The sequence below is a fragment of the Pieris brassicae genome, chromosome 10, assembly GCF_905147105.1.
Source record: "Pieris brassicae chromosome 10, ilPieBrab1.1, whole genome shotgun sequence".
Classification (NCBI taxonomy): domain Eukaryota; kingdom Metazoa; phylum Arthropoda; class Insecta; order Lepidoptera; family Pieridae; genus Pieris; species Pieris brassicae.
Window position 1 is genome coordinate 15,233,392 of NC_059674.1, and position 26,778 is coordinate 15,260,169.

At 33.7% G+C, this 26,778-nt stretch overlaps 1 protein-coding gene across 3 annotated transcripts in view; it reads right to left on the reverse strand.

Moving 5' to 3' along the window:
* The window catches only part of LOC123715636, a 117,764-nt gene that overhangs the window by 76,606 nt on the left and 14,380 nt on the right, over positions 1 to 26,778 (reverse strand). For 2 of the 3 annotated variants that reach the window (XM_045670832.1, XM_045670831.1), the window contains exons 2-3: positions 3,653 to 3,814; positions 2,811 to 3,272 (exon numbers count right to left, since the gene is read on the reverse strand). In XM_045670832.1, coding sequence (XP_045526788.1) covers positions 2,811 to 3,272; positions 3,653 to 3,780 — 590 coding nt within the window. In that variant the 5' untranslated portion in view covers positions 3,781 to 3,814. The remainder of the gene's footprint in view (positions 1 to 2,810; positions 3,273 to 3,652; positions 3,815 to 26,778) is intronic. The other variant, XM_045670833.1, reaches the window with a different exon arrangement.

Here is a 26,778-nt window from a genome sequence, read left to right on the forward strand (position 1 = left end):
AAAGGGATAACGTTAAGTTGTTTTAATTTATGTTAGCTGTAAGATTACTTTATAAACGTTTATTTTCTTAGATTGTAATGTGTAATTGCAGAATATTGAAATCTCCAGCGAAGAAATAGTTGAGTAACGTAACCCAAATGTTTGAGAGTGCAAGGTCAAATTCAAACAAGAAGTGTTTAGTTTAACGAGCGCATTTGAATATTAAGATCTAGGTCCAATACAATTTTGCATATAATTATTTATGCAACAAGCATTTTATTTATGATTATTTAATTAGTTTAATTTATGTTTACTTGTTTTTTTTATTTTATTTTAACGCGTTTGTTGCGAAGCTGTTAATAAAATATTTACTTAGGTATTTTAAGGAAATAAAAATAAGATCACCAACTCCTGTAACCTCGAAGCACCAACTTATTCGAAGAAGAAAGAAAAACATTTAATACGATTCTCGCTTACGTTTGTCTATAGAAAAATAATACGCTTTCCCGTTTAAGACGCGTTTCTGTTATGAAATCAGAATTGTTTGTTCGTTGTTTGCAATAAGAACATACGTACCAGCTGCCCACTGAAGTATTTTCGGACTTGGACTTAAGGTCCTTTAAGAAAAGCGCATACAAATTCTTACAAGGCCGGTAGCGCGCTTGCGAGCCTTCTGGCTGGGTGTCCATGGGCGCGGTATCACTTAACATCAGATAAGCCTTCTGCCCGTTTACCGTCTATAACAAAAAAACAACATACACCCAGTAGGTATTACGTCCTGTCAATTGTTTTTATAAATATAGTAATGTAACTTTCAAATTCAGCATTTTTATTCATTCATTGCTAACGATTTATTTCACTACAATATTAGATTAATCCATTATAAACAAACTGGTTACGTTTCAATAAACCAGATCCAACACCATGCACTATCACCAAAACCTGTTTTATTATCTTCCTATTGAAGTTCAATTAAGGAATTTCCTTATTTACGCTTTCTTAAATCAATGTTTGTCATTGGGATATTAAACAAATCATTAAGATAACGTCCTAATTAAATTTAAAAATCTGTTCCGTCTATTATGGGCTAATTCATTACATATCATAAATAACAACATGGTTACTACAAGCATCTTCTAAAACAATATACCTACTAGGCCAATTAAGAGTGATGAAGTTTTTTGCCCGAGCTTTTCGACAATTGTATGCCCTTGAAAACAGGCTGTATATGTCAATTGCCGGTTATAAATATACAAAAGGCGAATTACTTGAACAAACATTGTATCGTCTAGCACATACGTATGCATTACAAACTAATACATTCCTATAAAAATCATTAAGTTGCAACTGGTTTATTATTATTACGATAGGACAAATGAACGTATTTGTATTTCAATACTTGTAACATCTTCAATTACTCAACTAATTCTAGTCTTACATTATTGTAATTTATTAGGAAACATTTAGCCTTGTATCGTAAATATGTAGACAATGGACAAACAAGGCCAAAATAACTGGTTACCTTTACCAAGTAAGCGTAGCATTTTAATAGTCTACAAAAAGAAACGTTCAACTTAAACTTTCACCTATTGGTGCGTTATTCGCTCCGCTGATAATCGAAACATTCAAAAGTATTCGTTATGCATTTACTTTACAATGAAACACTAACGAAACACACATCAATGATAAGCGTGCACAACAATAACAAAGAAACATTAAAATTATAACGAATAAAGACAATAAACAAACTAGATTTAGAAATACAAATATTAAATCAAATTTTCAATTTAACAATTTGTTATATATCTCGTTTCTCGTAACGTTAGGTCATGCAAGTAACCGCGCTCAAAGGTGGCATCTGAGCTTCTGAAAGCTGGCGGAATTGACACCTGCTGTTAACTTGCAAAGGAGTGTATATTTATATAACTGATCACATGTAAACACCATATGTATTTGAAATTACTTTTCCCCCTTAACATATAAAATACATAAATCATAGAGGTATTCAGCCACTAAAATATTAAAGTAAATAATTATCGTAACTTTTATCTAGAATGCGTTACGACTTGCATATGAAACGTATTGCATACTACTGCTAACATTACGAAATTTATGAATTGCAAAATTAATATGCGACGTAAGAAGTAATCAAGTGTGAAGTAAACGAATTATAGCATATAACCTGATAATACTAAAGCGTTACATTACAACGAAACGAAAAAGCTGCGAAAGATCTCAAACAGTAACTGTATTGAACACAATATAACTATGGGTGGTCGCGGTTCGTTGGAGATACATTTATGTATCATACAATAATGATACTCCTAATGATACCTATATTATTGTCGAGGGTGGTAAATTGACGAGTCGTTTAAGGCACGTATCAATGGTTACACTTTTTTATGAAGGACCACGGAATGCAGTATACGAATTCGTATCTTTTTTGTACCGTAAGCATTGTATTTGACGAAATCTTTTTAAACATATTCTCGAATATTTTATACCGTAGGTGTGTTTACGACATAGCTTTCACCGAATCAGCATTCAGCATGTTATAATCATGCTGCAGGCCATCTTAATCGTTTTTGTTATTCTATTGTTTAACGTTTCATGTCTAAACAAAGGTCTAGTAATTCCCGCGGGAGTTATACGAACCTTCGTTATAGAATATTTCTAGCTTCATCTACTTTGGTTACGGTGTTAAGAGAGAAACCAGTTAACGTGGAACCGATCAGTTCAGTTCAGATACTTTCACATTAGTACTAACTTACGAGTTGACGGTATAATAAGTTCTCTAATGATCAGTTATTATTTCTAAGAGCTACGCTTACCTTAGTGGAACTGGTTGAAAAGGGAACCGATGTGCTGGTGGGTGTGGGGCAACGATGGGTGCCGGTACCTGGGGTACGGGCACAGGACACACAGGGTGTACGGGAGGCAGCGTGCTGTATGGAGGTGGAGGCAGGGCTTCCTCTGGGGCCCGCGGAGCCCTGCTCCGGCGGGCTCGCCGCCGTCGTGGCTCCTCAGTCTGGCACTCGGCACTCACGACATTCCTCTCGGCTTCCGTTTGCACGGCACTGTTTACATTTAATGGCGAAACTTGCACTATGTTCACATGACTGGGCTCGCCAGGTACGCGCACTGACACTGAGTCGGATTTTCGCAACGGAGCGGGCGCCGGCACTGGCAGCCGCATCTCTGGTAATATTGACAACGACGCGCGCGCATGACGACCGCCGTTCGGCGACTGGCATGCCTCGTCCCCCGCGATAAACCACACGCGCGTAGGGCTGCTAAAGAAATATTATTCATTAATACATTAAATAAAAGATTTACATAATAAAGAAATAAAAATAAAAAAAAAATTTAATATACGTTATGGCTTTACACGAAGCTTATTGATGATCCTTGTCCTTTAAAAATAAGTTTAATAAAATTTAAACAACATGTTTTTATATCATGGCAGGGTTTAATAGCTGAAATACATATTAAATTGTTCTGCTCTATAACGATATTCGAAAATTATTATGTATTACCGTTCATAGAATGCCTCAGGGGTTTTAGGTAAAAAAAGGTGTTCCAAACTGATAACTTTAATGTCACAAGTGTACAAAATAAGAAAACACCTCGATTTCTATTCGAAGCTCGTAATATGTTTAATCATATTTCATACCCTTGACAGCCCTGAATTCCAGAGAGAGCGCCATCGGTTCGTGATCGCGCAAGAGGCGGAGAACGACAATCGTAGGGCTGCCACAGCAGAGAGGAAAGCGCCTCGGCGGCAGACAGCGGCGCGCTCATCTCGCCATGGCCGCTGCCCACACGCCGCTTCTACCTGCGCAGACAAAGAAAACATAACAACTGATATTGTCAAAGAACATGACGTGTAATCCGAGATTGTTTTGCACGTGATAGAAGACCTAAAGCGCCCTTCTAAAGGCCTAAGGGCTAAGAATTATTTCACTGAACAACAATTAATACTATACTAAAGTCACATCTTACTAGCTTAACCAAAATGCTATACTTGTATGTATAAGTAACTAAAGTAATTAAGTTTCTAATACAATATAAAAATATATGGGACGACGTAGAGATTTCCAACCGTGATTCTATATTTTTACAATATTATTATAAGCCTTTTTTTCTATCGACTTGTGAATTTCTTTCAACATAAATAACGTCCCCAGTTGTTGAACACGTCATAGCCGTTGAATATAGGTGAAATTTAGTTAAACATGAAAAGTCTTAAACAAGGCTTTTGGGTTTCCACTCATGCGTGATAAATGGACATGGATGCATTTTCGTTTGACCGTTTTGACAAAAACTGGACAATTGTTATGCAATAGTCAATTGTCATAAAAATATGTTAGACTCATTCCTCATTCATAAAATACTGATTTATACTATGAACTTGCACCGCTTAAAGTTTAAACTAATGTACCTACTCATATCTCTTTTTATTACAGCGATAACGTAATTTGAAAGAAAGAGACGGACTGGTTTAGTTTTTGTGTTGGTTTAGCTGTGTTAAGGAGATTTTGATCTATTACTAGATCAAATTAACAATAGATAGAGCAAAGTTTGTATGCAGTTGAAATTCCGAATACAGATTAGTGTTTTGTAATGTAATTGGCTGCGGTTAACTAATGGTGGAAGTTAGAATACATCAATGTCTGTTATCCAAGTCCGGTTACCTAATAGCTTTGTTGTTGAAAGACAAAAAGTTTGACAATACTGATTAGTTGGTATTTGCATCTTAATACTACAAGTTAGAAGCCGTTTTAACGAGTTCTAACTCGAGTAGTTGGAGAATACAAGACTATTTTATAACACATCAATGTGATACTTTATTAATAGGTTAGAAGACATTTTACTACAGACTATTAAGACTTTACCGCTGAGAGTATAATCTGTATTTGTTTTATGCTATCTAACCTAAAATTGTTTACTAAAGTGTTTGTGGATGAAGGTGCACTTCCTTCAACCTAAACGGAGGATCCTTGACCCGAAGGCCCTAGTGGTTAAAATCTAAAAGTTGCACATATCTTTAACTGCCGGAATAACTTCGTTATAGTGTTCCAGGATATGGCATCATCACCGTGATTGTAGCTGTAGAATGTAGATGTCGCTACATGTTATTTTATTACACTTTAAACTCCAAATGTTTATATGCATATTGCAATCGCACGGCAATCTAATCAATCAATTCTAAATCACTAAGAAAATGTATGTTTTCTAGAACCACGAACTGCTGTAAAACGAAATGTCGAGTTATGTAATAAAGTAGCGTTAACATAAAGCACAGTTCATAGTTATTACTCAGATCTTCAAACAAGAACCAAAACAAAAAAAATATGTTGAAGTAGTAACTACATCACTCCGTAAGTATCCGACCTTAATTTTCTTGGTTTTGGGAGCGCGCTTGTGATGTTATTAATAAAATTGATACATGGCAAGGAGAGTGATCGGTAGTGCTACAGTGCCTTAACTTTAAAATGGGTCAAATGGAGACATCGTCCGCCGTTACTTCATGTGCAAACAGCTAGGACTAACCTTCAAAAAAGGGCATACATGATTCGCTGTATTACATTAGTTATTGAATTACATACGTTGATGTTCTTATTGTCTGTTGAGTACTGACAAAAGTTCTATTATTTGTGTCCATAGTAATAATTTTTTTTCTTATGTTTGTGTTTTTAATTCGTGTGTATTTTTTTTTTCATTTCTTATACAATCTTGTTGATTTAGGGTCACATGTTAGGGACAGGGTTGTGTTTTTTAAAATACAAAATATCTATTTATTTTTTGGAAATAAATTGTGTAAAACAACGAAGAGATTGTAAGACACCTATGGGCAAACGATTGTTTTATTTTTGTATTATCAACGCAATCTATATGGCAACGACTGTATCAGACGTGAGGTCAGCTTAAGAATCAGATAATAAAAGAAAGTCCAATGGGCTTCAAAAGGCAAACCGTACTCGACGTGACGCATATTCACTTGTATGACAAGATAACAATAGACCTAAGACAGTTCATGACTTTCTATAGTTTTGATTTTTTTATACATAACTGGACAGACGTTTGGCCACAATCCCATCTGATGTTTAGTGAGGTGCGGTTTTTTGGAGGGCACACCAGGAGATGCGTATTTATCGCTTAAAAGAACCCATATTTAATTAGGTAAAATGGTAGAGGGCATGAAGTTCCACTCCTTTGCAAGAAACGATTCAAATCGTGCAGCGCGGATCTGAGTATGTCAACGATGAAGAAATGTAACTCCAGCGTGTCCCTTGATGAGCGTTGCTTGAAAGGGGATCACGGATTCAGGCTGTGTAGTTCCATGGAGCATTCTCCAGAATACAATCTATAGAAGACTGAAAGACTAGCATCTGAACGGCGATGGTTAAGACTTAAGAGTTGTGATTCAACAAGTGAATGATTTGTTAAAAAGGTTATACCAAAAGATGGAAATGGTATTGCAGTTGTAGTGGAAATACCACTAAAACTACTGTTATGTTTGGCCATCTGGGGCACAGCAGAAGGTATCATGTAACCCTAACAGAAATAACATGGCCAAGGCGTTTTTGCATGCTTTGTTTGTAGTTATCATGTCCGTGGCGCTGTTATTGTGACGGTATGACCTTTAGGAGTTACAGAGTACCAATGCCAGTCTCAACACATAGTATACTTACTGGTGGTTAAACTAAAGTCAATATTATCTTTGGTTTAAGCAGACATTAAAAAAAATTACTTCTTGCGAGTTTTATTTTATTAGACGTTTCCCTTGTAATTTTGTCAACAATCTGCCAAGTTGACTAACAATAGTGATTAGGTAGCTTTTAATTTCGGGTAATAATGAAACAAATTAGCGTTTATATTCAATTTTATTATAGTTAAATTCAATATAAAAACATGACCCATTTTCAAGGAAATAACTTTCTTAATATTAAATCTAGTGGCTATTTACGAAACCATAAGCCTGCCTTCTTAAATCCTTTTTGTGCAAACACTAAGATTTACTCTCTCAGAACTTAATATAATGCAACGAAGCGCCTCTTGTTAAAATATTTTATCAAAGCGAAAACCGTAATATCTTCTTTATCTCACTAAAGTTTTAAAATAATGAAAAAAAACCATTAATAATTTTTATTAAAAATCAAACGTATATATACAATAAGATAACAATAATTAATAATAATAGTGTCATTGCTACATTGTCTTGAAAATAATAAAAATATTTACTATGCATCTGTGGTATTATTATGTTGGAAGAAACAGAAGGCTTACGCAAAGCATTCACGACGGGTCACAAACGACTGATTGCGTGCCGGACTGAAGACAAAATCACCTGTTTCCGCCTCCGCATAGATTTGTTGGTTGTTATAGCTAGTAACCCTAGCGCAAAAGCAACGTTGATGGTATTAAAAGCAATTTCCTACGAACCAAAAGGCACAGATCAGATATACTCGTAAAATTTGTCATACTACGGAACGACGATAGAAGAAATGGCCAGTTACAACCACAGCACTCACGCATTAAACCTTTTTCTTAATAAAAAAAATTGTTACCTCACTACTATCATTCTTTTTTTAATTATTTTTATTTTTTGATTATTGTTGTTTTATGTGTTTCTGTGTGTGTGTTTTGTTAGTAATAAATGTTATGTCTATGTCTAAATAAATATATTCGCCATTTAATATGATGTCAATGGCGTATACTAGAAAGTTCATTAATATATCGTTTGCATTTAAGATATTTCAGAATCAGGTTTGATTGCCCCAATACTCTAGATACCCCATCATCTCACTTGTCCCTACTTTCAGAAGAACGCGTTTTGGCAAAACCTCATCGATATCCATAGTTGTTTCCCTCACACTTTAAACTCTATTTTAATTTAGATTTTCCAAAAAAAAAATATCTATTCGTCTTTGTTATGTTTGCCTATAAGTGCTTGTCGCAGTAAATATTGTATTTTATTTGTTATTTATTGCTGTGGTTAAATTCTTAATCGACTTACTTAATTATACATAAACTCTTTATTTACATTGATCGAACTTACATAAAATTACAATAATTATGCAAATTATTTGTCATAATGTTGAGATCAGTGGGACTCTTTGATCTGCGGTGAAACCTTCCACTTTCACCAAGGCCGAGATGGCGCCGCTGCCCCACCATCGTTATATCATGGACTATATTGCGGGAGGCATAACTTTCCTTTTAATATCCTATTACGTTGGTTTTGTAATTATCCTATAATACTTTAATATAATCGGATTACATGGGGATATTGATGTTGTAATAACCACTATAGATATTTCCTTAATCAAGCTTTACACTTAAGCAAAAAAGCTAGATTTTGGGTAAGGTTAGTAAGCTACGCCTGACTTAAAATTTGAAATACATATTAGATACAAACGAGGAAACCTTCTTTGCTTCAACGCTAAATACCGTTAAATATACGCTTTATATTTATCGATTCGGTCAAATGTTACAGAAGAGCTTTTGTTTATGCTGTTATAGTCACAGTTGAAGATGTGTAACACGCAAGACGTGCTTTTTTTCTTTTTAATCTAATAATTGAAATTTATTTACTTACTCAAAATTTTAATTACATTCAGTTTGTATATCCAAATGTTATTGGGTAACCGAATCTATATACATATATAAAAAAATGTGTTTATTCATTATAAGTTCATATGCATTACAATATAATATAATATATCAACTAATAGAACAAAAATTGAGCCTCATTATGTATCGTATGTTAAAAATAAGTGTGTATTAAATAGCTGTAAATTTAAAATGTTTAAAAACAAATGACACTATATTAAGAATTAGAAAATATGAGGTGCGAAGGTTTGGTAGGACCACCTGTCAATTTCACGCTTTCGATTAAGGTCGTTGGCTGTGACCGAAAGTTCAATGTCGCTATAAACAGTTACTGTTAGCAATTTTTTAATAAACAACTTTTACCGTCTAATAAGGGTATTTTTTACACGTTTGATGCGTCTCGTGCGCAAATGAAGCAAAATTGATATGATTTTAGTTTTAAATCTATGTATAGAAAGAGATGATTTTTACAAATTATTAATAGCTCTTTTAGTTACCTGGGGAATAAATCGAGAATATAATGGGTACTTACATTCTTTATTTACAAACATATGCTTGAACTTATATTTGCTGTTGCAATGTTTGCTGGTACCACTGAGCTATTCTGTGGGTGGAATTTATAAGAAAAATATAATTTTATTAAACACTGAAGACAGTAAGAAATATATTTTATATTCAGTTCAAAAGGGTAGATCAGAATGAGCCTAGTAGACTGAAGTTGGGACGGCTGATGGCAACGCGTTTCGTATATTAAGTTTCTCAAGTAAATAAAATACATTTTTTGTAATGAGAAATAGAGTTCTCTAAACTTTGAACATATTTAATGTCGTTGTTCACGCTATGCTATAAGATTGTTATCATTGAAATGCTACGTCGTAAATAAAAAAAAGTATGTAGTGTAAGTAAGTATGTAGTAAAAGTAAGTGTGTGTATGTATAATAAATATTATACATACACACACTTTTTATGTAATTTTAGAATAAAACTAAAATATGTATAAATGAACTGTTGATTTATTTGAGTAAGATTGCAAAAATTAATCATTGTATTGACTATTTCCTGTGTTGATTTATTTGAATAAGATTGCAAAAATTAATCATTGTATTGACTATTTCCTGTCATTTGAATGAGCAATCGAGCCGCCATCTTGTCGAGGCGCAAAATTGTCTTTACCTCACTCTGCTCCAGGTCATTTCTGATTCATTCCAATTGTATCGTGGTAGGAAGCAGACATATCACTTCGAAGTTAAACAGTGAATATATTTCTTTATTACGGATACTGTGTGTATAATTTTCGTGCCCTAACAAGAATTAAAACATGAACAAGAAAAAAAACATTCTTTGTTTCGATTTGTGATGCTTAGTATATCTGGAGTTGTAGTGATATTTTACATAACAATTACTCTATAAACAAAATTATATTAATATATCTCTTCAAAAATTTCACTATTCAAAAAGCTGTATATATGTGCCAAATCATTTTTATAACCATGCTTAGGTCGCGGGAACTTATACCATGCAAAACCCAACTTTCTATTTTGTAAATTTTATAATAAAATAATTATTATTTTATTTTTATTATAGTCCAGCTTCTAACCTTAAAAGCCATTATAATAACATACCTCCAATCCGTGTAATCACAGCACAATTCTAACCATATTCCCAGCCTTGCCGGTAGTGGGATTCTATTAGTTTTATACATTACGCGAGAGTTTCAGCATAATACGTAATATATAAGCAAATTTGCACGAGCATAATGAATTTTACAGCAAAACCTTCCGAATGAAGAATTACTTCCTCACTTTAATGGAAGTCTATATAGTGTTTACATGTTCTAGGTTTATTTAATTCTTGATGGTTCTATCACAGAATCATCAATTAACGTTAGCCCCGTCTCATCTCCCTCGGACGCTTGTCCGTGCTTACAAAATCTGGTTAAAATCTAGGAGTATTTCCTTAACATTTTATTTTGTTCTCTTTGGAGTAGAGACTCTTAGGTGGTGTTGGTTCAAGAACACAGTCGCTAATTAAAGATGAAGGTTGGCGCCTGGCCAGTGACCTCAGAGCTGGTGCTTTCTTCAGCGAATAAGTATCGCAATACAGTAAAAAAATGCTGCCAGCATTAAAGGTACAAGACCTGCGATACCAAACTTTACAAAATTTTGTTGTATTTTTCTATTTATACATGTAATATTTATTATAATTACTATGTACTTTAAGAATTTTGTATATAATGTTTATTGAGTGTAATTAGATTTATAGTATGTTTTTGTAATTAGTGTAAGTTGGTCTAAACCTGCACCCGAAAGATGGCTCTTTAGCCGGATCCGTTTCAAACCAAATGATTATATTCAGTTACGATACACCTTATGGATCTTTTCATTAGATTTACCTGTATCGTTATTTTTTATTTGCAAGTAGCTGTGGATTTGTTGATTGTTGTAGGTAGAGTTATTATAGTTTCCTGAATAATTAAATAGTGTTAATAGCATACTGATTGAAGATTAGTACAAAGTTGCTTCAGACGTATAAGTAGTTAGTCGAAACTTAGCGAGTTTACTATGTCTCGCTTCTGAAGGTTACTCCTCTGTCCTAGTATTTGACCGGCTATCGTCATTAAAACAAAGAGTCGTATATCGTCATAAGCAAATATCTTTATCAAAATAATGCTACAATACAATGAAGTAAGTTATTGAGATTGACCGTCAGTTTGAATGCTAAAAAGATGAAAGCAATGCATCCATCCATGCATTGTTCCCTAAACTCTGAATACTGGTTGAATTTCATTTCTGAATACATTTCATTGTTTCCGACTTTCATACTTAAAGTCAGTAAAAAATGCAATTTTTCTGTCAAAACCATATTTACATATGATGACAAATGTGTAGTATGGTCGAGGATCTTCTCTTTAGGTCCAAAGAAGCATTGTTAACAACGTCAAAGTCTAATCAGCTTATAAACGTTAATAATTGTGCTTTATTCGATTGGCAGATCTTCAAATTGACGGTTATGAACTAATTTGACTTTTATGTTTTTGAATTATATTAAGAACTAGCGGACCCCACATCGTTCTGTCAAAAAGATTTGAAATGTGGCAGTTTTTGTTCCTAGCAATTATACAGTCGGCGCAAAAAATTCTCATGAGTGAGAGAGAATATTCTGATGATAGGCCGATGTGTGAGGTTCAGCTCGGGTGACCAAACTATCTTTCGCTTCCACGAACTTAAGCCACTCTTCTGTGACCCACTAAAAAACCCCGACTGGGATGTCTGCTAGAGGTCTTCAAACTAAGAGGCGACCTTAAGGCTCAAACCTGACTGGAAAATAATCTTAAGGGACGGTGGGAACCTAAAGGTGACAAATATTTAAAAAATTGTGTGCCTCATTGATATATTTTCCTATTAGTATTCAAATAATTTTGCTCAGATAGGGATATTAAATTAATAATTCAAAAATTAAATCCTTTTTTTAACGCGATTTGTTTGAGTGAGTGCTTGTAATTTAATATGAACTTTATTGAATAGCAATAAAGTTCAAATTGACTCTACATTTTATTTACAAAACGTTTGTATGGCAAAAAGAAAAGGGCTGTTTCAGGGTTTTCCCGGAAATTATTCGAATTTTTCTCGCCGTAAAAACCTTCCTTAGACTTCAACGAACATTTAAAAAAAATTGGTACAATAATTCCAGGCGCTGTAGAGTTATGCGCTTACCAACACATTTTGCGATTCATTTTTATATTATAGATGGCAGATGACACTTACGCCATTGCTCTGACATCAGTTTCACCGTTATGGATGTGATATGTTTGATCAGGACACAATCAGCTTGTTGTCCCCAGTTCCACTTGACCGTATTCAACGAAGAGCAGTTAGACTCGTCAACGACCGAACCCTCTCCGAGCGGCTTGATACTTTGGCGTTGCGTAGAAATGTCGGGTTACTCTGCATCTTCTACAGTATTTACCATGGAGAGTGTTCAGAGGAGTTGTTCGGGTTGCAGCTGAGTTTCATCATCGGACGGCGAACTAAGGTAATGTTTATAAACAGTTTTAGTGTTCTGTAGTGTTTTGACACTATATTCGTGAGTCCGAGATACCGCACTTGCACTTACATTCACTACACTAGTTTAATTAACTCATACTCAGCTAACGTTGTAAACTTAATAACTAACTTTAAAAACACTCCAGGACCTTCTGGTTACAAGGTTAAATTCGTCCAGGTTAATAGTACGTACGTCTATTGAGAATGATTTTAATATCAGGACATAGAAAGCACTTTACTTTGCGTCATCTCCGTAGGAAAATACTCCGTGAAAGTGCATAACAATGCAAGCTTAGTACGTAAAATTTTATTGAAAATTCTCATTCATTTTATTTCCCCTTTAAACATTGCAGAAATAAAATATATATTAAATTTTTTACACATTTATATTTTGAAATCCGTTGAAATAACAATTAACAATTGGTATCGCTTTAAGTCCTGCAAGGATTTATGAAAAGGAGTAATTGTAATAGTTTTATTTATGCTCAAAATTTCTATTTAACTCTTTATTCATAAGCTTTAATTCAGTTATATCTGTAGCTTTACTTTGTCGAAAGTAGAGATAAATATTCATAATAATAATATTCGAAATAGTGAAATGAAACTGATGAACTTTTATAAATTAAGGGTTATATTCGTGAAGAATGTTGCGATAAACAGCTTTTATATGAATTGCTTACTATGTATAATCAAATAGCAGAGGAAGCAGTCTATGACGTCATACTGGAATGCAAATGGCCAATAAGCGACTGAATTCTCCTCACCACACTCCAAGAAGCATGTGATGGAAGCTTATAACCTACTGGAAAGAGTTAGGCTTCAACTCCTTCCAACAGACCCTCACGCCGAGTAAATGATTGTTAAATTGCGGGAAAAGAGGCTCACATCCAATAACGGCCTTATATGTGTCTTTACGATGTTTTTTTCACGTTACATGGTAACCATGGTAACAAACACTTACATCTCGTCCACGACCGATGCTCGAAAAATTATTCACGGATAGAACGTTATAATATAAATGAAAGGCTTTATTACGAAGATTGCAGTTACGTAACAAAGTATCAAAGCCCTGTGGGCGATTTATACCGGATATAGCTGGTATAATCTGATTATATATATATATATTTGTTGATCAGTTCGAGTGTGATAATAGAATATCAAACTCTCATTAATATAAGTTGTTTGCCCTGCATTCATTTGTTTATTTTAAATACAAGACCATTAACAGAGAGCCTAATTAAGCTTCTGAAATCTAACACGCATTAATAAATACCTACGCCATTATCCCAATAATGATAGCTTGAGTTGAATTACAACATAAAATAATTAACACATTCTTTAATACGGAATCGACGGGATGAACATTAATTATTTGGCAGTTACGAAACCCATGATCGTTTTGTATTGGAAATGTTATTCGTTAGATTTTCAATGTTTTTATTCGAACAAACCCGGCTTTGTTTTGTATATTAAGAATATATATATTATAATTACTATATACATATAGTAAGCTATAACTCATAATGAACAACTCTCAGTATACACATAATTCGCTGATGCTTTTGTAAATTTTTGTATCAACAATAACAATAGCAAATCACCGGAACTTGAAAATGAAAGTGGTTTTAGTTGTTTTAAACTTGTCAATCTTGTTTGTGTCATTAGCATAATAATGCTGGGCCGTCCTCGACCTATCACCTACGTCATTTAGATCGTAACAGTAATGCTTTCTCTGAATTAAAATAACTGGAAATTTAAAATTTCCTATAAACTTTAACAAATATTTGTTTATATGTTTGAGACATATTTTTTTCGAACGAGATTTTATCCATATTTTACCTTTTTACCATTTGATTATTTAACAAAAAGAGTACTCCTATATTTTGTCAATACGCACAGTCATTAGACAGGCTTATATAGGCCGGAGTCCATGTATTTGAACCTACGTGGGTAAGTAACACTGAAAATGTTTAGAACTGGCCAGTTACAAACATTGCTAATAAAAACGATTTATCAAATTTAAATTTTAGAACTCTGGTAATCTATTGTAGTATATTGCATTCATTTGTCATTTGTTTTTGTTAATTAGTAGCAAATCTAAAACTCTTGTGACACGTGAAAATGAACCTAACGCGAAAATATTTTCGGTCAATGATTTATTATGACATTCGTTGTGGGCTTACTCAACAGCAAAGGTATGATAGGCTGCGATTAGCATTAGCTTAATAAAGCCCAATCTCGTGATACTATTTACAATAATTGATTTATCGAGTTTAAGCGTGGACGTAGCAATCTCAATGATGATCCGCGTGAGGGACGTAATTTAACAGCGACTACTGAAGATAACATCAGTGCTGTGCCACGCAGATAAGAGAGTGATACGGTACCTATCAGCAGATACGGCCAAGCCTGGCATTGGTATGAGTCAAGTTCAAACAATATTACACGAACATTTAGGCGTCAGGAAGCTTTGTGCCAGGTGGATTCCCCATACTTTAACTGACGACCAGAAACACCTTCGCATGGACTGGTGTCACCAAATGTTAGATAAATTCAACGGCGGTAACTCAAATGCTATATTTGACAGCGTCACAGGTGATGAAAGCTGGAAATATTGCTACGAACCCGAAACCAAAAGATAATCAGCTCAGTAGGTGTTTCCTTTCGAGGGTCGGCCAATTAAGGTAAAGAAAGGAAGAAGTCAAGGAATTGCCTCATTCTTTGTTCGGAAAAGTAATTTCGCGACAGTTGTGCTAGAAGATGGAAGGACAGTTACTGCAGACTGGTATGTCAATCGCTGTTTGCCTGTTGTCTTGGAAAAAATCCAGTGCCCTCGAAGCAGGATCCTCCTTCACCACGACAATGCTTCAGCGCACTCCGCAAATTCGACTGTTGATATTATGATATTATTTGACCATGATAGGTGTCAAGATAGTGAGTCATCCACCATACAGTCCGGACCTGGGGCCCTGACACTTTCATTTATTCCCAACAACTAAAGATGGAGGTATACGCTTTACGAGCCCTGAAGATGAGGTGAAAGTGTACGAAAATGCCATAGAAGAGACCCCTAAAGAAGAATGGGCCCACTGCTTTTCTCAGTGGTTTCATCGAATGCGACGATGTGTAGAGAGGAATGGAGATTCCTTCAAGAAACATTAAAAGTATTGGCAACTTTCTACATTAATTTTTAATTTTCCAAACATTTTCAGTGTTACCTAGGTGTACTAGTTCTATTTCCGTTAGTTTGAAATAAGAAAAATATGTTTATATTACTTGTAATTTCATTTTCGTTAATTTAGTTATGCGTTTCTTGCACTTTATCCATAATATTATTTTTCCTGAATTGGGGCGCCTGTTAGAGATCGCTTATTAGCAACAACTAATAATTTATATTACATTTTTTATCTGTACTTTGAATAACGTAATCTTATTAAAGATATAGACAAACCAGTCTAAATAAAAGCCGGAAACTTGTATTACATGATTTTAAAGTCTAAGTTAAGAACTCTAAAAGTCAAATAGACATTAACGACCAAAACAGCACAGACGGCACCGACGAACAATATATCTTGTTCGCAATAAAACCTAAAGACTGATTGGACAGAATTAGGCCAACATCTTGTCTTTATAACGATGTAGACAATTTATTTATACTTAAGTACACATAAAACAGTTATAAAAACAAATGAATACAAAAAAATGGCTGGCTTTAATATTATCGTTGAAGTCCCATAACCCCAAGGACATGGGTACACATTTTTGCATTTCTTTCATTTGAGTAAGTGTTCACCCTCGTGCCAACAAGAATTACATATTTATTTCGTACTCTACTTCATTGTAAAAAACAATTCTACTAAAGATATAGTCATAGATGGAGTTTTTGGAAATCAGACTTACTCTGTAATTTCCAATAGATAACCAGACATTTGTTATGCAATTTCGAAGTAGTTCTCTTAATAAGCGCTAATGTCCTTTGGATTAGCTTTTACATTTTTGTTTATACATATTATTATTCATATTTTTTCTTCAGATTTTACTTTATTTAATTTTAGTTTTAGTTACATGTAATTTTCAGATTTTTTGTTAATTAAGTATGCACTTCTAGTACTTTACCCTCTGTAGGTGTTTCTTTTTGTTTATTGTTTCATATTAGGGTTGTCTGGAAGAAATCGTTTGTTAGCGATAAGGCCGCCCGTTGCCTAATAATGTAACCTGCTTTTTTTTATATGTATAGTTTTGTATATTATAGTAACGAAGTGTGAATAAATAAATAAATACTGTCCCAAACTTGGGATCATTTCCCGATTCCTTCAAGATGTTATTCTCTTTCTGTGTTGTTATGTACATTTTAATTTAAATTTAGGTTTTTTCGTGTTTCTTAAATAAAAGAACTGTCGAATATATAAATTTAAAGATTATGTACAAATTACAAATGTAATCTTAAAGATAAGCTTTTAGTTTGTAATTTTCTTTATTATTAAAGATTTTAGTTTTGTCTCACATTGTTATCTGTTACTCGGGTTACTTACTAGTGTTACCTGGAAGAGATCGCGTGTTATCGATAATTCCGCCTATTGTCTCCTTAATAATTTATATTTTGATTGTATAAGTACTACTAATTAATACAAAGTGGAAAAAAAATAAACAAATAATATATGTATAAGTTTTTCGTCACACAGTGGAACCTAGAATTTAGAACTTCCTCTATCGTTATACAAAGCATTGAACGATGTTAGTATTGAATATGTCGAAGCATATATACGCGAACCTTTCTTCGATCAATATAAACTCCCAACTATTTGTTAGTGAAAGTTAACCTTATTCAAAGCAATTTTCGCCCAGCGAAAATGAAATCTTTTTTTGCGAGCAGCTAAATTTATTAGTATTAGGTTTTATAGTCTATGTCTTCTATAAACAAAATAGTCATAGACTTAGACAGGTAAACAGATTTCAATTTATGTTTGAAAATGGAGTAGTTTTATAAATGTTTAGTCTTGCAGTTGTGCAATTTAATGTTTGCAATCTCTTGAATTATTTCATTAGACGTCTGCGCCCACGGCCGGATGCCTGTCGGCCCAACCAGATTCAATTACTTCCAAATTGATTACTGGCCTAAGCTCTGCTTTCAATCTTCCTACATGCCTCTGATAAGATGAATAATCACGCACGCTTCGTGTATATCATCAAACTATTAACATTAGTAGAATAAGTCTTATCTTCTAAACCACATTTATTATGTACCAACTATAAACACTTTACAGGAAAAAAGGTGTATAGTTAACATAATTATAATTGCAAAAACATTCTATTGTTCTTTATAATGTTTAGTAAATCTGTATTTCTGAATTTGTGTGTTACATATGGTTCAATTGCCAATGAATAAAAACATCCAAGGAACGTCATGAATAAATACACTCCCGTCGGCCGCAACGTCGAAGCTTCATACAAAATTAGTGTAAAACTTTACACCAAAACTCTGGGGCTCGATAAAAGTCAGACTATATCTAAAGTGAAGCCATCACCCCCAGGTAGGGGTGCATAAATAATTTAGCCGGGCAATCCGCCGCTTGTTTGCATGTGGATTATCATATTAAACGGATATCAGGGCCGCCTGTCCGAATGCAAACAATATCATGAAACATTTATAAGGATAAACATTGGCTACAATCTAAAAGACGACCGCTGAGGTCATTGTTGGTAAACATTAATAATTCATTATTATACATGCATGTTGTTTACATGCGTGGATAGCGGTTTAGTGCACACGCACAGTTTTTGTTTGAATAAATTTTTTTCATTTGTTTTTTATACGGCATATATATTCTAACAAAAGAGAGTGCAAATATCCTGTGTACATAGCCATAGATATTAGCCATGCCTGGAGAGCGTTATTATATAGTTAACACTGAGAAAGTTTGCTACGACTTTAATCTCGGGCCGCTGAATCGATTTCGATAAACTTTCTCTAGAGCGTAGCACTACTATAGGAACCAGTATTTATATGAAAAAAGCAATATCAGTTATTGAAATTCCACTACAATTGTTTGTAAATGGACTCGAAAAAATACTATAGCATTATTTCAATTAAAAACACGTTTTCATACATTTAATTTACTATGATTACGAATGATTTTACAATCGATACTACAAAATATACCATAAAAGATGAAGTATATTAGTACTACTAGTAGTAGGTAGTACTTTCGAATGATATCCGAATAAATTACCGACTTTTTTTTAATTAATTCAATCAAGTACTCCAACTTATTATTATTGGTATATAGTATATGGTATAGTATAGTAGTGGTATAGGTAACTTTGTAAGCTTCTGATCTGTATTTCCGTTCAATGCACAGTGTCATCAACCTCCCTGATGCATTAACAAAAGTACAAAGTAAGCGTAATTCGTTGTGCTGTCGAATAATTCAGTTAACAGTAATTTAATGGTCATTTAAACTTACTGTGAATCAGTGTTCAGATTAATCAGAGATTTACAATAATTTTTAAATCCACTATTTTATATTACAACTTGAGAAACAAGTTTACATATTGAAAATAGTTTTATGTATTAACCAAAACCCAATAACCGCTTTGACAACTACATTTTCATACCACGAATACACAAAATATAAAGAATAATTCTTTAATCACAATACTTTAATATCCTATGTTTTTTGCTTACAGCACGCTGACAATTTCCATTTCTCTTCTTATTTCTCTACTTTATTATGTATGCAAAGGATTGTCCATTCATTCTAATCTAGTTTAACGTCTGGTACTAGTGTGACACAATTATTTCATCTGGATTCATGTAAGTAATATATTAATATAGTTTTATTCGTTTATTGCCAAAGCATTCCTAATAATTTATGTTTGTTATCTCTAAAGTAACAAAGTTTTGTGAATTATAAAATAAATACCGTTGAATTCGACGAAACTATCTTTTATTTATTACGTAAAAAAAGGTTATTAATTTACCCGTAACATGTTAAATCTTCGAAAATATAAAATAAAAAAATAATAGTCTTTGCTGGCATTTCCTTGAACCAGAACAAGACGCCATCTTAGATCTTAAAATATAGGTAACTACTAGAATTATGTTTTTAACAATATGATTTATATTATTATTGTTTAAATTCAAACGATTTGTCTAATTTAAATTCAACTAATGAATTATACATATATGGAATATGAGAACACTCATTACGTCAGGTTATGTAAGTTTAGCTTATATCGTAAAGGAAGTTATTCAAACGACCCAGTATTTAATTTTTAGGTACACTTACTCCTTAGTTTCTCGTTAACACAGCATCGTACTCGTAGTTGCTTGAAAATTCAACGCTCCCGGTTGTTGTAAACCTGAAATTGTCCTCTCGTGTTTGCACTGCACTGCGTTTCAGTAAAAAGTCTACTAGTATTTCACAAGGGTTTCAACAATGTTATCGTTCCCACTTCCGATTTCAGAAAACAACAAATTTCATGGGAATGTTTACATGTACTTTTCATAATAATAAATAATAATCCAGAGGCGCTACTATCCTATATGACCTTTTCTTTAATCACTTTCATTTTATAGACAATTAGGATATCAGCCACTTGTGTCACACATGTCATAAAATTTCGAGTTTGAGACATGCGACATTTGCCTTCACCGTAGGAGCAAGCTCATTTCGCACATAGAAAGAAAATTCATTGGTGCACAGCCATAGGATAAGTGTTGATAGCTTAAGCCACTAGGCCAAGACTGCTACTTTTTCAACATCACATAAATTAATATTAGATAAAGCCTGAAACATTTTACTTGTATCTAAAGCAGTATAAGCTTAATTGCTTAACAAATACTGTAGGGCGCAATTTTTCTTTACCACAAATGTTTCTAGATAAAATAGAATATTAAAAACTTAGTTACGTAAAATATAGTAAATTTTATAGAGCTTTATAAGCCGGCAACTCACTCTTAATCGGTCTTGTGATTCAGCTGACATTGTGAGTATCCAGGGCCGGCGATTATAAGCAAAATATAAGCTTTGTCTTGTCTGCTCATCTTTATAGATAAAAAGTCCATTAGGGTTTACAAGAGTATTCACCACTGCAATTGAACTAGTGAATTAATACAATTTTAAAAAGTCTTGGTAATATTAAGAAGAATAACACGTAATTATGACTTGGAAATTGAATGGAAAGATAAAGTTGGAAACAAGTAGAACAAAGATTGAATTTAGCAGATTTGTAGTTCGTTGCGCTTCCCGGATTTTTGCACCTGACGTGACTTACAAATTGTATTGGCGTGAGCCACTAGGAGAAGTTTTATAGTCTTAGTTCTGAATTAACGATGCCGTGACCGAATTCAATTCTGGCAAACAGAAGTATTGACTTCATGTTTTTGTTATTAGATTCATTATTCATACTAACACTGCTTTATGTATGTTTCATAGAGTTTTTTGACACTTGACATAGTGCTTTTAGCACCTACAAACATCAGTTATCACGGTAGTATTAGAGGTCAACATATCCCATCGTGAAAAATTACATAATACGTTCTATTAATCCTCAATGTAAAATCCTTTGTTTTCTTATCTGAAAACTTCAAGACAAAACTGATGGCGATTCTTACTTCTATTGAGATAGGATCACCCAAGTAATCCTACCTCACAAAACAGTTGAGAAACTAATCCACAGATTTCGAATTTCCAAAAATATTTCAAGCTAAAACCAAAACTGAAACTTTAAAAATGGAACAAAACTTTCCGATTGAATTTCCCAACAGTCGTCGATGCTCCACTTAAGTAAACGACTAAGTGACCTGGACTTTTCGCAGTCCACTTGGACATGTTCTAACCGTTCAATAGATTATAAATGTTTGGTATTACACTGGGTACAGCATTTATTTTGAATTACGCTAATGTAAATTGAATGAATAGAATAAATTACTCAGTCCATTTACAATGTACTTATATAAATTGAATTATCGCGACTTTGCTGGTCTCTATTTACAGTTTATATTATATGGCGTGAATATTTTAATTTTAAAGGAAATTTGCATAAGATGATTAATAACCATACCCAAAGACTTGCGAGTATTTGGCCACCCTTAAGTTTTGCACGGACGGTTCTATAACAATCAATATTTAAATCAATAAAACTATTTCTTTAAAGTAAATAAAACACATTTTGCACATCTGAATTTCAGCTTCCGCCCCGCTTTAAGATTTCCAGAAGACTACGTTTCGATCGTTAACACTACGGAAATTGTATAACCATGAAACTACGTTAAGACAGTAACATCTGCCAAACTCAATTATTTATAACTGACGTTATTTTATGAAACATGTTTAGTAACAATATTTTTAAAATGTTATAGTGTTAATTAGTTTATTTGTATATGGTTATTGAGATAGGCTAATTCTTGGACGCCGGTCATAATAATCAAATATATTTATCAATTTTGTTGCACAATCCGTATGTTCCCGATTCAAGCCAGATTGACGATAGAAGATTACGGTTTGATTATGAAAATCGGTTAGTACTTAGTTATACATTCAAAAAACATGACCTAGGTTTTTTACTAGTGTTCTTATTGTAAATACAAGATTGTTTTGTCTAGTAAAAAGTAAAAAAGAATGTCACTGGTAAGAGCTATAAATAAAATAAATGAATTCCCTTCCAATACGCTGTATGTACGTGCGTAAAAATAACTTATTTGCCTACGCAAGAGCAAACCTCTTATTTCAAATGGCCAATCTGAATTAATTCACAAAAACAGGAACTTCAAAGGACATCATAATTCACGGGAAATATTGTATCTAACGATTATTCAGTCAAATTACTTAGAAGGGTACCACTACAATTTACTAATGGGTTGTCGTTAAATTTGCATAAAGACCTTTTGCTATCTACCCATATATAAATCTTTAGTAAAACTATTGAATAATAAGTAGTATAATATTAGAGGGTAGTTTTTATTTTGGTAAATTTATGATTTGACTTCAGGTACTTTAGACTTAGAGTCCACGGTGGTCACAGCCCTACCATAATCTATAATATAGGGACCGGGTGTTGCGTTGTTATCCAAAAAATGCTTGGCAGTAACTAGGTATGGAATGCAGTGATATCCTTCTGTCAGCAAGTAATGTAGGAGACAGCTGAACGAGAGAGACCGCTTAAAGTCAAGGAGAAAATAGGAACAACTATGCTCAAATATGTAAGAAACTATGCTAAGACAGTCTTACATCTGTCAAATTTAATTAATAAATTACTTTTTCAATAAACCGTATTTATTCAAATTAATTTGAAAGTCTGGTCCCTGTGGCAGTGTACAATTAATGCTGGCATCATATCCTCGATGTATTGCGATGCCTATTCGTTGAACGAGCCTCTCTAATGCAGACTTGTAGGAACTATCCGAGGTAGTTTTGGTAGGTTTTGCTCACACAGTTTCTGAATAGCAGTGCTGCTGGTGGATGTGGGGTTGTTCATCTATAATAATAATAATAATCAATGGCGCTACAAACTTTTTTAAGTCTGGGCCTCAGATTTCTGTATCTGTTTAATGACCGTTTGTGAATTGAATAGGCAAGTACGTGATCAGCCTTCTGTGCCTGACACACACCGTCGAGTTTTCTAACCTAAGGGTCTAAGGCAAGCCGGTTTCCCCACGACGTTTTCCTTCACCGTTCGAGCTAATGTTAAATGCGCACATAGTAAGAAAATCCATTGGTGCACAGTCGGGGATCGAACCTACGACCTCAGGGATGAGAGTCGCACGCTGAAGCCACTAGGCCAACACTGCTCGTTGTGCATCTATACTCCCAAAAATATCATCTTATGCGCAAATGCATTTCCACCTCGGAAATTTAAAAAAAGGCTACCTTAGGACGTGAAAAGGGTTTAAAAATACTCAAGGCATTTTTTACCAATTAATTCAAGAGCACGATTTTGACTGTTAATTTTGCTTTTAAATCTAACCCTTATAATTGACAAGGAATGCTTTTTTTGGTTCGTTAGGGAGATTTGTGACTCGAAAACCGCAAAGCAGCTGATTTATGTTTAATTGGTACTTAACTTTGAGTGAGTCTTGCCTATTATTATTTCAGTATTGTCGACAATAAATCCACTTTCCCACTTACAATAAATAGTAGAGTTATTAATAATACTATTACTTGGTAATTAGCAAAGTAATATCGTTAATTTTAAGATTTGATTTACCTATAAAATAAGTATCGGACAGATTCATCATTAGCAGTAGTTGAAAAAATTATGATGGTGGGTTACATAAATAAATCGAGAATACTGTTTTGTAATTTTATGTCGTATTGAATGGATATGAAATAATAAAAATACATTCAAGTCCGTCGTACCACAACTGAGTGTGGAACCAGCTGCCCATTGAAGTATTTCCGAACCAATTCGACCTAGGGTCAGAAGAAAGAAAAGAACGTACCAATTCTAGAAAGGCCGGCAACGCACTTGCGATCCTTCTGGCAATGTGAATGTCTATGGGCGGCGGTATCACCTCTTGCCCGTTTGCCTACTATTACATATAAAAAAACATTAATCACTGTACTTGATACAAATAAATAACTGTTTAAAACAGCCGTGTTTTTACTAAGAGGAGATAATAAGACAAATTGCTCGAAAGGAACAAGAAGTTTTAAACAGTTCCAAGCAAATGTAAATTAAAGTTGGTAAAACTACACTCGGTGGGATTAAGATAAGATATTTGGCTACATCGCAAACTATCTACTAGAATTCGCGTTTTAATTGTCCTTTTCGATTACCATTGGTCATCTAGATTTTTCTACAACTAATTCTTAAATAATCGAGTAAAATGTAGCATCGATCAATCGACACAAGCATAGCAAACGCATGGAAGAGTTTTTGGGCGCTTGGAGAAGTCATAAAAAAAAAACGAGCGTGGTAGTTAAAAATAAGGCTTTCAATTCCTCTACACTACCCGTACTATACACATTCATATATACTATACACATACTGTACCTGTACATATGATTATGAGCGCCCACTTAAGCACAGCATACACGTGTGTCAATCGAAAGAGCGATATCCGATACATCATTATGAAGAACAACTAAGGTTATATAACCTAGTGGTGGGCGGGGCAAATGCCAAGAGGAGCAGAAAAGTGTATCTAGAAACAACTAAACTGGTGCCCAATGTGTAATCAACGAAAAATAGGAAGACAATTAAGAAGATGGATATACCAAATTAAGGAAACAGCACAGCACATGGCAGAGAGTGGCACAAAAAATCTAAACATCTTATTTCTTATTCCAATCTAAAAATATTTAGTCGTCTCCAGAGGGAGTATTATAAATATAAGAATACTGTTCATAGTATTGTCTTTTGTTAACATAGCTTTTACACTTTACAAGAAAAACTTTGGTACCGGATTGAAGCTATGTATTATAATAAACTTAAAATTATGTAATATAATAATAATGACGACGATGAAAAGATGACGGTCTTTTAGTCGACACCAACTTCGGGGAAATAAATACAGATAATACAACTTTCTCTACAGCTGTGATACTTTTGACATTCAACACCTTTTGTCTTCAGTCACCGTGACCATGCACGCTGTAAAGCACGCGAAACGTCGGAAAAATTTAAAATTATGTAAAATAATTATAAGTTTATAATAATACATAGCTTCAATCCGGTAAAAAAGTGTTTTCTTTCAAGAATACTGTTGTTGAAAATTGTTCGGCTCCGAATTAAATTCTCAGAGAAGGAAGACCAGGTAGATGGTAAAGGCACGAGTTGAAATATAAAGCAGTTGATCCGCATGGTGTTTAGGTTAAGATTCAAAGTCGAGGACTTAATCTTAAGACGGCTCCAGTATGAGGTACGCGGTATAGCTCGCGTTAAATCTGTGCTTTGAATGCTCCCCAGAAATCTAACATCATATACTGTATATTTGTGTATACATTTGAATTGTGTACGAAAGTCAGGCTAAAGCCGGCGGAATCTTCTATAATAGTTTATAATTGCTTATAAAATAATTAATCGATTATTATTATTTTCATTCGCAGGCCAATACTCTTTTTTGTCGCAGAGCCAGTGGGGTGAGTATAAAATATTTGTCAAAACGCACGACCAGTCACCGTTATCATCAGCCTGTATGTAATTATATTTTATTTAGCCTTTACAACATATTATTGTGATTTTTTTTTATTACAAAAGCAAGTTTCCCAAAGCACTTTTTGCCACACCATTATCTGGAACCAGCTGCGCACGGAAGTATTTCCAAACCAATTCGACTACAGGTTCTTAAAGAAAACAATTCTTAAAACGCCGGCAAAGCACTTGCGAGCTTTCTGGCAATGTGAGTGTCCATGGGCGGCGGTATTACATAACATCAGATGAGCCTCCGTTTGCCAACTATATTACATAGTATTGTCTTTTGTTAAAATAGCTTTTACACATTAAGAAAAGCACTATTTGAACGGATTCAAGGTATGTATTATTATTAAAACTAATAATTATTTACATAATTCTACATTTAAAAAAAATTTTACCGACGTTTCGCGTGCTTTTCAGCGTGCGTGGTCACGGTGACTGTGACAAAAGGTGTTAAATGTCAAAAGTATCACAGCCGCAGAGAACTTCGAGGCAATAAATACAGATAAAACAACTTTCTCTGCCGAAACGTCGGTAAAAAAAATGTAATGTAGAATTATGTAAATAATTATAAGTTTGAATACATAGCTTTAATCCGTTCAAAAAGTGTTTTTCTTAACTATATTACATTTTTTAAAAAAACGTGTGTTTTGTAAAAACCCTTTTTGTTAAACCTACCAAAATAGTTACGTTTTGTAACGAAAATTATTTGAACAAAAAACAAAATACGCAATTTTTTATACCGTATTGAAATCAAAACATTAAATATTTTCGTTTCAATTACATCGTCGAAGTATGCAAAATAAAGTGTCGGCACGTCTGTCTCTCATTGTATTTTCATAAATTCAGTTCTATTGTAGGGAGAGGGCTGTCTGTCAGTCTCCCCAATGAGTGAGCGACGCCAAATTTTTATTTTTTATTCTATACAACCAGTAGTTTTGGTCTGTGTTTTTATTCAGAGCTAAGATAATTCTGACTAATTTATTTTAACTACGGTGCT